The sequence below is a fragment of the Vidua chalybeata genome, chromosome 21, assembly GCF_026979565.1.
Source record: "Vidua chalybeata isolate OUT-0048 chromosome 21, bVidCha1 merged haplotype, whole genome shotgun sequence".
Lineage (NCBI taxonomy): Eukaryota > Metazoa > Chordata > Aves > Passeriformes > Viduidae > Vidua > Vidua chalybeata.
In genome coordinates, this window is record NC_071550.1 from 3,961,248 (window position 1) to 3,974,140 (window position 12,893).

At 54.0% G+C, this 12,893-nt stretch overlaps 2 protein-coding genes across 2 annotated transcripts; both read right to left on the reverse strand.

Annotated features, from left to right (window-relative positions):
• Window positions 1-5: 5 nt before the first annotated feature.
• Window positions 6-5,197, reverse strand: LOC128798722 (bile salt-activated lipase-like). The gene is made up of 11 exons (XM_053962500.1): window positions 5,132-5,197; window positions 4,705-4,855; window positions 4,154-4,519; window positions 3,617-3,814; window positions 3,388-3,518; window positions 2,860-2,967; window positions 2,513-2,630; window positions 2,055-2,241; window positions 1,606-1,809; window positions 1,172-1,369; window positions 6-819 (listed from the first exon to the last, which is right to left on the reverse strand). Exons 1-11 carry the CDS (start codon window positions 5,195-5,197, stop codon window positions 615-617), a joined length of 1,932 nt encoding a protein of 643 aa, XP_053818475.1. The 3' UTR covers window positions 6-614.
• Window positions 5,198-7,298: 2,101 nt separating this feature from the next.
• Window positions 7,299-12,571, reverse strand: LOC128798382 (bile salt-activated lipase-like). The gene is made up of 11 exons (XM_053961792.1): window positions 12,494-12,571; window positions 12,067-12,217; window positions 11,521-11,643; window positions 10,984-11,181; window positions 10,755-10,885; window positions 10,227-10,334; window positions 9,895-10,012; window positions 8,859-9,045; window positions 8,411-8,614; window positions 7,977-8,174; window positions 7,299-7,535 (listed from the first exon to the last, which is right to left on the reverse strand). Exons 1-11 carry the CDS (start codon window positions 12,557-12,559, stop codon window positions 7,331-7,333), a joined length of 1,689 nt encoding a protein of 562 aa, XP_053817767.1. The 5' UTR covers window positions 12,560-12,571; the 3' UTR covers window positions 7,299-7,330.
• Between the last annotated feature and the right edge of the window lie 322 nt (window positions 12,572-12,893).

The window sequence follows — 12,893 nt, forward strand, 5'->3', positions numbered from 1 at the left end:
GCTCCCTGCCGGCGCCGCCCCGCGGGCCGCGGCACGAAGGTTCCGCCGCACGACGGTTCCGAGGCCGGGCCGGGCTCGGCCTGCGGGGCGGGCGAGGCCTGAGGGCGGCCCGAGCTCGTCCTGTCCTGCTCGGGGCTCCTCAGCCCAGCTTGCCGCCGTAAACAGATGCAGAACCACCTCCCCCCGTGGGTTATTTTTGTCCCTGTCCTGCCTGGACAATGAAGGAAAACAATCCTGAGCTGAATGCTCACACACAGCCGTACATTTCTCTGATTGTGCAAGGAGTGTGGTGTTAATTCTCATTGAAACAAGGTTTTAGTCCCTAAGAACTTCAGCTGTCATCTCAGCGATGTTTTACGCCGCAAAAGGCGGCAGGTGAAGGGCACAAAGGTCAGGGTGAGAATATAATTTGCTGCAAGGACAGCTTGGCCAGAACTGACTGTCACAGCCAGGGGAACACACGCTGCCCTCAGGATGTTCCATCCTGCCTGACCTTGACATTAGCAAGGAAACTCTGTCACAGCCAACACAGAGAAACAGAAAACAGAGAAACAGAGCCACTCAGCTACAAGCAAGGCTTTAATGATTTCTAAAACATGGGGGTTTTTTTTGCTTCAGAACGTTAACTCCGACTGGGAGATGTCAGCAACCTGTGGCAGCTTCATATAGACGGAGTTCCAGAAGGTCACAAACTGGGATCTCAGGTCCTGCTTCACAGAGTCCTTGTTCATCTTGTGGTTGATATCCAGGTAGTACCTGCCATTGTTGGTGTAGGCTGGCCAGGAAACGGGAACAGCCGAATGCCCTTCGTTGGGATCACTGGGGAAAAAGGAGACACAGAAGCTCAGTTTTGAAGGTTTTGGCAGGAACCCTGCCTGCTCAAGTCAGGCTTTAAGTGAGAGGAAAAGAGAGAATCTGACAGTGAGACAAGCCGTAGGAATTCTGCCTGCCAGAAGTGAATTCATGACCTGCAGTCTCCGCCATCCATCCCCACTGGCATCATCCCAGCTTCACAAAGGAACTTAACTTCTCTATGAACATCAGGATTCAGGAATAAAAAATACAGACATGGAACATCCTGATTTTGGGAATGATCCTGAAAACTTCCTGGACAAAACCAGCATCCTGAAGGGCTGCATCAAGCCCGCAATGTGTAATGGGAAACACTCACCCAGTCCTGGCAAAATTGGTCCAGTAAGCAATCATGGCCTCTGAGACAGTCCTGTGCTTAGGCCAGTAGCCCAGGGGGGTGGCAAAGGGCTTCCCAAACACGTACTGCAGGTCATCAGCATGGTCTGCCCCGACCCAGCCAGGGTAGATGGGCATGCGGGACGGCTCGGAGAACACGTAGCTGTAGGTCTTGCCACTCCTGGGAAATCAGAGAGACTGGCTGGGCAAGGAGAAAGCAGAAAAAGGGCTGCAAATCCCAACCAACGCTCCAAATACCGTCAGGGCCAGAGATTCAGAACTGGAAGGTGCTCACATGCATCACCTCCCATGGGGCGGTTTCAGGAGAAAACATCCTGAGGCCATTTTTAACTTCCATTTCCAATCCTCACCCTAACCCTCCTGCATCTGCAACATCCCCAGGGCTGAGCTGCTCACTTGGCATTCTGCAGGTGCAGGTCCAGTGCCAGCTGTGTGGGAATCAGGAAGATGTAGTCAGTGATCAGCTCCACCACTGTCTTCTTCACGACCTCCTGCTCGGGTTTGTCACCCCAGCTCTGTGTGTAGATGTTGTAGGTGGCGTTGGCTCCAGCCTCGCCCCTGTCCACAGTGAGGCCTTTGACCAAATCATAGACCTGGTCACTGCAAAGACAAGTGATATTAATTAATTACTGACCAGCAGCTTCAGGTAGGGCAGGGCTCTTGCCTGCTCCTTCCTCTCAAAGGCTCTGGGCTCGGAAACCAAAGGCCTGGGCACCCAGGCTTGGAGTGACATCCTGCTTGGAAGGTTGTGCCCTGTCCACTCAAGTGTGACTCCTTGGCGTTTGGGAGCTACACTGAAGAGCAGATGTCTCCTGCTGAGGGTTCTAAGGGCATCTGTGACTCACGCAGTGACTTTCACCAGCGGGCGGTTGATGGCGGGTAAATCAATGCCGGCAAAGATGTGCCCGTCCATGTCATTGACCCCGGCCACGTAGTCGATGTCGGCAGCGTTGGCAAAGAGCTTCTCGGGCACGTCTGGGAGGAAATCCCCATCCACAACCGGAGAGAGGGCGAGGGTGTGCACCAGGGGCACTGCAGGAGACAAGAGTGGAGTTTGTCAGGTGGTGAGGAAACACAGATGTGGGGTCTGGTGTATCCCGAGAACAGGCTGAGGTGGGCAGTGTTCATCAGGTGCAATGTGCATCTGCCTGTGGAAAGGTGACTGCAAGGGCTCTCATTAATGTCCCTTTTCTGAAGGGCACAAGCACCACATCAACACTCCTGGCAGTTGACCCAGTGTCCTGCAGGAGGTTTGGAGAGCCCAGTTTGGGTGAGGTACCAGAGCACAGGCCAGGAGACTTACTGGGCAGGTTGGTGAGCTGCAGGTGGTAGGCCAGAGTCAAGGCTTTGGGGTCAGAGCTGCGGAGGCAGTTGGCCAAGATGTTGGTGTTGTCTGTGGGACAGCCCATCTTTTCTCCAAGCTGCAGGAGAAGAGAGAGAGAAACATCCTAACATTACCTCCAAAGCCTGGAGTTGTTTTTATGCAGTCAGATATGTGGGTTAGTTTTAATCTCATTTTAATCTCAAAGCAGTGACTTTACACAGCTCTGTTGGGCACAGCTCCTGCCCAATCCCTTCCTAGCCAGGCTCTCATCTAGGAAATTGTTTTTTTTACTTTTTATAGTTTTCCAGGTACGACTTGCATGTTACCTTTTTGGCCCAGACGAGCGGGTCCCTCTGGATGGCCCAGCTGCAGACCCCAACACCACTCTGGCTGATGGCTCTCTTGAACAGGCCCTTGTTCTTTGGAGACAGTGTCTGGGGGGCAAAATGGAAACAAGAGCGGTTTGGGTACAAACTCCTGAGGAGACCATGGCCTACCAGACCCCACTGATCACCTCACAGCTTGTGCACCCAGCCTGGGGAAACTGCCAGCTCTTGGGGTGTTCAGTAGTCTCAGGAGTTAAAGTTAAAAAGTGAGATGTTGAGAAGAGGAGCAGAGGAGGGGGACATGGAAAGTAAAGGCTGCTTCTCCACAGAACCCCTGGCTGCACTGGTGGGATTGATGAGGCTGAAGGAGGAGCAGCTACAAAGCCCTGAGGCTGAGCACTGCTGTCCTGGCCAGGGCAGGACATTAGTGAGGCAGCAGGCGGGGAGGAGAGCAGATGAGTGCCAGGGCGTCCCTCTCTGCCACGGACAGAGCAGGGGCTCAGATCGGAGCCAACGAGGACCGTTCACCTGCAGGGAGACACTGGCGGCACCGGCCGATTCCCCAAAGATGGTGATGTTGTCTGGGTCACCCCCAAAGGCCTTGATGTTCCTCTTCACCCAGGCAATGGCCATGTGCTGGTCCTTGAGCCCGTAGTTCCCTGAGGGACAGAGATCAGCCGGCAGTGAGCAGGGGCACAGCCAAGCTGTCCAACCGGGCACCCGGGACAGGGCCCCGGGGAGGGATCAGCCGTGCTACCTGGCAGGTTTTGGTCCCCGGTGCTCAGGAAGCCCAGCGGCCCCAGGCGGTAGTTGATGGTCACCACGATGACGTTGCCCCGCACGGCGATCTCCTCCCCATCGTACAGGTAGTTGTCCAGGAAATTGGCTCCCTGGCTGCCTCCGACCAGGAAGGCACCGCCGTAGATGTAAACCATCACAGGCAGATTGGTAGAGACTGGGAGGAGAGGAACAGGGGCAGAGTGAGCCCGCACTGAGCTGGGAGGTGCTGCCCCTCCATCCCCTCAGCCCCTCCCTGAGCATCGCTCCACCTGCCCTGGGCAGGAGCTGACTCGATGCTCTGCAAGAAAATCCTTGCTCTGCTCAAGAGGCTGGCCCTCCCGACGGGGTGAAGGTGAGGTAGGATGTTGTCTGACACAGTTCCCACCTTTCCCCCTGAAAATCACTGCTCAGCACCTGCCCACTATGGAACAGAACTGCTGAGAGCGGCTGCAGCACAATCTGTGCACACAAGGCAGGTGGGAAAGTCCATCCCAGGTCCCTCCCAAGCTCATACTCTCTTTTCTCTCTTGAGGGACCCAGATGTTCAGGTAGAGACAATCCTCGCTGCCGCGGACATCAGTCTGTGTCAGCTTCATCTGCATGCAGCGTTTTTTGAATTCTTTTGCCTTCAAGGTTCCTGCAAGGAAAGAGGGAAACCAGTTAAGGGCATCAACTCCATTCTCTGGTTGCAAGGTGTCTGCTCTCCCATCCTTTCCTCTCTGAGTGCAGCGCAGTGGCAGCAAAGCCTCCCCTGCCACTGTGCCTGGGATGAGGGCGTGACAAACTGGGAGACTTTCCCTTATGAAGCAGCTCTGGACAGCCAAGGCATGGGGAAGGCAGGTGCACGTGCCATGCCTGAGCTTTGTTAATTCCCGGCGTTACTTGAGTTTCTTGGGAACATTTCGGCACAGACTCTCAGACCCTTCAGGAGACAAAGAGCTTTTTCTTGGCCGTGCTTATTAGATGCAAGCAGGCAAGAACATCTTTAGCTTGAGAAAAACAGACTTATAGAGAGAAAACAAGAATAAAACGCCAAACCAAAGGCATTCAGAAGCTGGACCTTACCATCCCAGCCAGGGTGAGGTTGGGGGTCTTCCAGTCTCTTTGGAGGAGCAGCAAATGGAATCCCTTTGAAGATGTCAATGTAGCTCCCAAAGAGTCCCAGTTTCTTGCTCTCACCTTCCACAAATCCTCCCTCGGTGAGCACCACACCCAGCTGCAGGAGGTACCACAGAGAAGAGAAAATCCATTGCTCTGTCCTTCATAACTCTGGCTTCCCACACTGCCACACATTCACATGCCACCCTCCCCATCCATGCCCTTGGCACCCTGGGGAAAGCCCTCCGGTGCCACTGGAGCTGTGTCTGTGCAGGCGTCCTGCAGGTGCCCTGGGGAGCAGAGAGGCAGCAGCAATTCCCCCACAGTCCCAAGGACAAATGGCAGGAGGAGAAACCCTTCAGCTTCAGGGTGCAAACCCAGCCTTTGTACTTACGGTCGCAGCCCAGGCTACCCCGAGGTAGGAGCACAGGGCCAAGCCCACGATGTGCCAGCGAGCCATGGTGAGGGCAGCCCTGAGGGGACAGTCCCAGCTCAAGGGCTGTGCTTATAAAGCCACCAGTGCAGGTGTGTGCCAGTGCCATGGGCCAGGCTTGGCTCGCAGCTGAAGCAGGGCAGCTCCACACCCTTGTCCTTCAGTAGCCTGAGGCCAGTCCATGGCTGATGGGCATGGCCATGTGAGAGCCCTGCAGGTGCTGCTTCTGTGGGCTGGAGGCCAAACCAAAGGAAAATTCCAGAGAAATTAAACCTAATGGAGTCTTGAGAAGCCGCATCCAAGCGCAGGGGGCTGAAATCATATTAAGCTGTGCAGTAGAACATATTATCAGCAACCTATGAGAAGCCTTGGATTCATAACACACTGGGGAAGGTAAAATATACAAAATGACCGCATGTCTTAAAGCTGATTCCATCCAACAGCAGCCTGATTGCTCATTGAGTTCACATATAGTCCAGAATTTCTGTCTCCATTTAATTGCCACGTCTATCAGAAGCCTTGAAGTTTCCTTCCTCCTCATATCATGGCAGCAGCTCTTTGTCATCTTCACTCCTTGTTGTGTTTGTCAGAGAGAGAGGGGAATTAACAGATACAAACAATAGCGTTGAAATTTATCTGTAACAGAAAACTCATCTGTCAGTGTGCAATACCTTTCTACATTTAATCCCAGAGCTGGTAGAACATCTGTTGGTAAAAGAAGCAAAGAAGTAAAGGATTCCTGTGCATTTTATTATGAAATGAGAGTCTTCATAGGAACATGCAAAAATGGAGTTTGTGTTCCAGATTACTCAAAAGGGACTCAGCCAGGTGAGCAATAGGTTGGTTTAACTTTGGCCCAACCTCCCTTGATCACACACTGGTACCATAAAGGACTCTTATGGCACCACTGAAGAAAGAAAATTTTAAAAAATCCATTCAAAGCTACATGCAGTTGCACACTGACAGAGGAGATCTGCCCTGGCTGGCAGAAAACCCTGCAGCACTCAGGAATGATCTGTATGAAATGGGTTGGAAAGGCTTCACCCTCTGCATTTGCTCTCCTGGAGCTACTGCAGCTGCTCACTGGGACAGGGGCAAAGCAAGAGGGAACTACCAACTCAATCTAGATTTTTTTTCTTTTAAAATTGACAGTGAAGGGCAACAATGAGAAAATGAAAGATGTTTCTTATGGGAGATCTCCCAGATTGTTCTTCTGGCAAAGCCAGTTGGGGCCAGGAGAGCACAGGAACACATGGCATCGATCCTTGGAAACCCTGCCCTTGGCTCCAGCCCTCTGGAAGCAGGCAGGAGGATGGTTCTACTGCAGGGGCTCCCTGACCCTGGCTCTCCCCAGGGTTGGGCTCCCCATCCTCTGGCCTCTCTGCATGGAGAACCTCGACACATGCACTTGTGTCCCATCCCCTGTGACACCCCTTGCTCTCCTCCCAGCATCCACAGCACGGCCCTGATGTCCCACACCAGCCCTGGGTTCTCCACACCAGCCAGGTCTATGGGGCAGCTCCAGCATGGCTGGGCCCCCCTGCTCTCCCCACAGGGTACCAGGGCCTGGACAGGCCAGGTCCAGTGTATGGTGTGTGGATGGGGACATGTGGTGGACAAGGCTTGTAGAAAGTTGTGCTCCTTGTCCTGCCCTGCTCAGAGATGCAGCTCCTCAGCCCAATCCAGCCCAACCTCTGCCCTAAAACCAGTGGGGACTCACCACCCCCATGGATTTATTCTGCCCCATCAGTTCCTGAGCAATGTCAGTGCATAATAAATAACGGTCCAGGACTGGTTCGCATTCACCTGTTGCAGCTGTATCTCTAGGATCTGGTTGGCAGTAACAGAAACCTTGATGGTAGCACAGGGAAATCCGGAGGACAGGTCAGGACTGGGGCTGTCCTGCCTGGGTTCACAGAGGCAATGGGGAAAAACAACCCCAGGGCCAACAGCTGGCTGAGCAGGGAGAGACTGGACCCCAGCAGCCAGCAGCTTCCCTGGGACATCGGGGTGTCACAGCCAGGGGAACACACACTGCCCACACAATGGATGTCCTTTCCTGCCTGACCTTAATGTTGGCAAGAAAATCCTCTCATGGCAAACAAAATGAGAACCAGAGTCACTCAGTTAGAAGCCTTTAATGAACTATCTTTAAAGGGTTCAGAACGTTAACTCCGACTGGGAGATGTCGGCAACCTGTGGCAGCTTCAGATAGACGGAGTTCCAGAAGGTCACAAACCGGGATCTCAGATCCTGCTTCACAGAGTCCTTGTTCATCTTGTGGTTGATATCCAGGTAGTACCTGCCATTGTTGGTGTAGGCTGGCCAGGAAACGGGAACAGCCGAATGCCCTTCGTTGGGATCACTGGGGAAAAAAGGAGACACAGAAGCTCTGGTTTATCATGGCAGCTTGGGAATGCAGTTTAAGTGCATGACCATGCAGAGTGGTTGACACTGGGACAAGCCATAGGAATTCTGCCTGCCAGGAGTGAGTTGATGACCTGTAATCTCCGCCATCCACCCCCACTGGCATCATCCCAGCTTCACACAGGGACTTATGTCCTGCCTGAACACAAGGATTCAGGACTAAACCTCATAAAGTGGAAGCAGAGATCGTAGGTCATGAAAAAGTCTCTGTCCTCCCCAAGTGCACTATGGATGAGGAGAATCCAGAGCAAACTCCAGCCCTGTGAGACACAGAGCCCTGCTCACAACACAAAGACAGAGAACTTCTGGGGATGATCCTGAAAAGCAACTGGGCAAAAGCAGCAGCCTGAAGGGCAGCATCAAACCACAGATCACTCACCCAGTCCTGGCAAAATTGGTCCAGTAAGCAATCATGGCCTCTGAGACAGTCCTGTGCTTAGGCCAGTAGCCCAGGGGGGTGGCAAAGGGCTTCCCAAACACGTACTGCAGGTCATCAGCATGGTCTGCCCCGACCCAGCCAGGGTAGATGGGCATGCGGGACGGCTCGGAGAACACGTAGCTGTAGGTCTTGCCACTCCTGGGAAATCAGAGAGACTGGCTGGGCAAGGAGAAAGCAGAAAAAGGGCTGCAAATCCCAACCAACGCTCCAAATACCGTCAGGGCCAGAGATTCAGAACTGGAAGGTGCTCACATGCATCACCTCCCATGGGGCGGTTTCAGGAGAAAACATCCTGAGGCCATTTTTAACTTCCATTTCCAATCCTCACCCTAACCCTCCTGCATCTGCAACATCCCCAGGGCTGAGCTGCTCACTTGGCATTCTGCAGGTGCAGGTCCAGTGCCAGCTGTGTGGGAATCAGGAAGATGTAGTCAGTGATCAGCTCCACCACTGTCTTCTTCACGACCTCCTGCTCGGGTTTGTCACCCCAGCTCTGTGTGTAGATGTTGTAGGTGGCGTTGGCTCCAGCCTCGCCCCTGTCCACAGTGAGGCCTTTGACCAAATCATAGACCTGGTCACTGCAAAGACAAGTGATATTAATTAATTACTGACCAGCAGCTTCAGGTAGGGCAGGGCTCTTGCCTGCTCCTTCCTCTCAAAGGAAGGAGCTTGGAAACCAAAGGCCTGAGCACCCAGGCTTGGAGTGACATCCTGCTTGGAAGGTTGTGCCCTGTCCACTCAAGTGTGACTCCTTGGCATTTGGGAGCTACACTGAAGAGCAGATGTCTCCTGCTGAGGGTTCTAAGGGCATCTGTGACTCACGCAGTGACTTTCACCAGCGGGCGGTTGATGGCGGGTAAATCAATGCCGGCAAAGATGTGCCCGTCCATGTCATTGACCCCGGCCACGTAGTCGATGTCGGCAGCGTTGGCAAAGAGCTTCTCGGGCACGTCTGGGAGGAAATCCCCATCCACAACCGGAGAGAGGGCGAGGGTGTGCACCAGGGGCACTGCAGGAGACAAGAGTGGAGTTTGTCAGGTGGTGAGGAAACACAGATGTGTGGTTTGGCGTATCCCATGACTCAAAGCTCGGGAAAGAACAAGCTGAGGTGAATGACAGCTTGAGCAGTGACTTCAGTATGTGCAGGAGGTTTCTCTGGTGCAGGGTAAACCTCTTGACTATGGCTGAAGGAGAAGAGCAAGAGATCTGCCAGCCATACACCATCTGGGAACATCCACAAATCCACTCCTCCTGCAAATCCCTTTCCAAAAATCTCAGCCAAAGATAGGAAAGAGCTGAACTTCTCATCCCACCTGGCCATGCTGTCTGACTGTCAGGACAGCCAGCCCAGAGTGTGCAGTTGCACAGCAGTGTTTTGGTCACTCTCTGTTCTGACCAAGGCTAAACGCTGTGGTTAGTGACCAGGAGCAACAGGAGAATCTTCTTGGGAAAAGAATCCCCAAAGGCACAAAAGCAGCAGCGTTCCTGCACTCCACCCAGCGACTCAAATAGAAATAGCAGGGATGTGGTCTTTTTTGTTTGTTTGTTTGTCTACAAACTGTTTCTGGGATTGCTCTTGCTGCTTTCATAGAACAGGAAGCCCAAACATTTGCTCTGCGGCCAAGGCATTGGATAATCCCTCTGCCACTGCTGCCATTGCATGGTGGGCAGTGTTCATCAGGTGCAATGTGCATCTGCCTACAGAAAGGTGACTGCAAGGGCTCTCATTAATGTCCCTTTTCTGAAGGGCACAAGACCTTCAACACCTCGACACTCCTGGCAATTGCTCCAGAGTCCTGCCAAGAGCTTGGGAAGCCAAGGGTGGCTGATGGAACACATCATGGGCTGGGGGACTTACTGGGCAGGTTGGTGAGCTGCAGGTGGTAGGCCAGAGTCAAGGCTTTGGGGTCAGAGATACGGAGGCAGTTGGCCAAGACAGTGGTGTTGTCTGTGGAGCAGCCCACCTTTTCTCCAAGCTGTGGCAGAAGAGAGAAAATCCTTGTGTTAGCTCCCAAAGACACGGGTTATTGTAACAGAGGCTGAGCTGTGGGTCAGTTTTAATCTCAAAGCAGCGACTTTGCCCAGCCCTGTTGGGCACAGCTCCTGCCCAATCCCTTCCTAGCCAGGCTCTCATCTAGGAAATTGGTTTTTTTACTTTTTATAGTTTTCCAGGGATGACTTGCATGTTACCTTTTTGGCCCAGACGAGCGGGTCCCTCTGGATGGCCCAGCTGCAGACCCCAACACCACTCTGGCTGATGGCTCTCTTGAACAGGCCCTTGTTCTTTGGAGACAGTGTCTGGGGGGCAAAATGGAAACAAGAGCGGTTTGGGTACAAACTCCTGAGGAGACCATGGCCTACCAGACCCCACTGATCACCTCACAGCTTGTGCACCCAGCCTGGGGAAACTGCCAGCTCTTGGGGTGTTCAGTAGTCTCAGGAGTTAAAGTTGAAAAGTGAGATGTTGAGAAGAGGAGCAGAGGAGGGGGACATGGAAAGTAAAGGCTGCTTCTCCACAGAACCCCTGGCTGCACTGGTGGGATTGATGAAGCTGAAGGAGGAGCAGCTACAAAGCCCTGAGGCTGAGCACTGCTGTCCTGGCCAGGGCAGGACATTAGTGAGGCAGCAGGCGGGGAGGAGAGCAGATGAGTGCCAGGGCGTCCCTCTCTGCCACGGACAGAGCAGGGGCTCAGATCGGAGCCAACGAGGACCGTTCACCTGCAGGGAGACACTGGCGGCACCGGCCGATTCCCCAAAGATGGTGATGTTGTCTGGGTCACCCCCAAAGGCCTTGATGTTCCTCTTCACCCAGGCAATGGCCATGTGCTGGTCCTTGAGCCCGTAGTTCCCTGAGGGACAGAGATCAGCCGGCAGTGAGCAGGGGCACAGCCAAGCTGTCCAACCGGGCACCCGGGACAGGGCCCCGGGGAGGGATCAGCCGTGCTACCTGGCAGGTTTTGGTCCCCGGTGCTCAGGAAGCCCAGCGGCCCCAGGCGGTAGTTGATGGTCACCACGATGACGTTGCCCCGCACGGCGATCTCCTCCCCATCGTACAGGTAGTTGTCCAGGAAATTGGCTCCCTGGCTGCCTCCGACCAGGAAGGCACCGCCGTAGATGTAAACCATCACAGGCAGATTGGTAGAGACTGGGAGGAGAGGAACAGGGGCAGAGTGAGCCCGCACTGAGCTGGGAGGTGCTACCCCTCCATCCCCTCAGCCCCTCCCTGAGCATCGCTCCACCTGCCCTGGGCAGGAGCTGACTCGATGCTCTGCAAGAAAATCCTTGCTCTGCTCAAGAGGCTGGCCCTCCCGACGGGGTGAAGGTGAGGTAGGATGTTGTCTGACACAGTTCCCACCTTTCCCCCTGAAAATCACTGCTCAGCACCTGCCCACTATGGAACAGAACTGCTGAGAGCGGCTGCAGCACAATCTGTGCACACAAGGCAGGTGGGAAAGTCCATCCCAGGTCCCTCCCAAGCTCATACTCTCTTTTCTCTCTTGAGGGACCCAGATGTTCAGGTAGAGACAATCCTCGCTGCCACGGACATCAGTCTGTGTCAGCTTCATCTGCATGCAGCGTTTTTTGAATTCTTTTGCCTTCAGGGTTCCTGCAAGGAAAGAGGGAAACCAGTTAAGGGCATCAGCTCCATTCTCTGGTTGCAAGGTGTCTGCTCTCCCATCCTTTCCTCTCTGAGTGCAGCGCAGTGGCAGCAAAGCCTCCCCTGCCACTGTGCCACAGGGCGTGACAAACTGGGAGACTTTCCCTTATGAAGCAGCTCTGGACAGCCAAGGCATGGGGAAGGCAGGTGCACGTGCCATGCCTGAGCTTTGTTAATTCCCGGCGTTACTTGAGTTTCTTGGGAACATTTCGGCACAGACTCTCAGACCCTTCAGGAGACAAAGAGCTTTTTCTTGGCCGTGCTTATTAGATGCAAGCAGGCAAGAACATCTTTAGCTTGAGAAAAACAGACTTATAGAGAGAAAACAAGAATAAAACACCAAACCAAAGGCATTCAGAAGCTGGACCTTACCATCCCAGCCAGGGTGAGGTTGGGGGTCTTCCAGTCTCTTTGGAGGAGCAGCAAATGGAATCCCTTTGAAGATGTCAATGTAGCTCCCAAAGAGTCCCAGTTTCTTGCTCTCACCTTCCACAAATCCTCCCTCGGTGAGCACCACACCCAGCTGCAGGAGGTACCACAGAGAAGAGAAAATCCATTGCTCTGTCCTTCATAACTCTGGCTTCCCACACTGCCACACATTCACATGCCACCCTCCCCATCCATGCCCTTGGCACCCTGGGGAAAGCCCTCCGGTGCCACTGGAGCTGTGTCTGTGCAGGCGTCCTGCAGGTGCCCTGGGGAGCAGAGAGGCAGCAGCAATTCCCCCACAGTCCCAAGGACAAATGGCAGGAGGAGAAACCCTTCAGCTTCAGGGTGCAAACCCAGCCTTTGTACTTACGGTCGCAGCCCAGGCTACCCCGAGGTAGGAGCACAGGGCCAAGCCCACGATGTGCCAGCGAGCCATGGTGAGGGCAGCCCTGAGGGGACAGTCCCAGCTCAAGGGCTGTGCTTATAAAGCCACCAGTGCAGGTGTGTGCCAGTGCCATGGGCCAGGCTTGGCTCGCAGCTGAAGCAGGGCAGCTCCACACCCTTGTCCTTCAGTAGCCTGAGGCCAGTCCATGGCTGATGGCCATGGCCGTGTGAGAGCCCTGCAGGTGCTGCTTCTGTGGGCTGGAGGCCAAATCTCCTCAGGTATCTTTTCTATTTTCCACCTGGCCACCATCCTCATCAGACTATATTTCCCACACTCAGTTATTTGGGAATGCAGCCCCTCTATTATTTTTCCTCTCTGGTGTGTT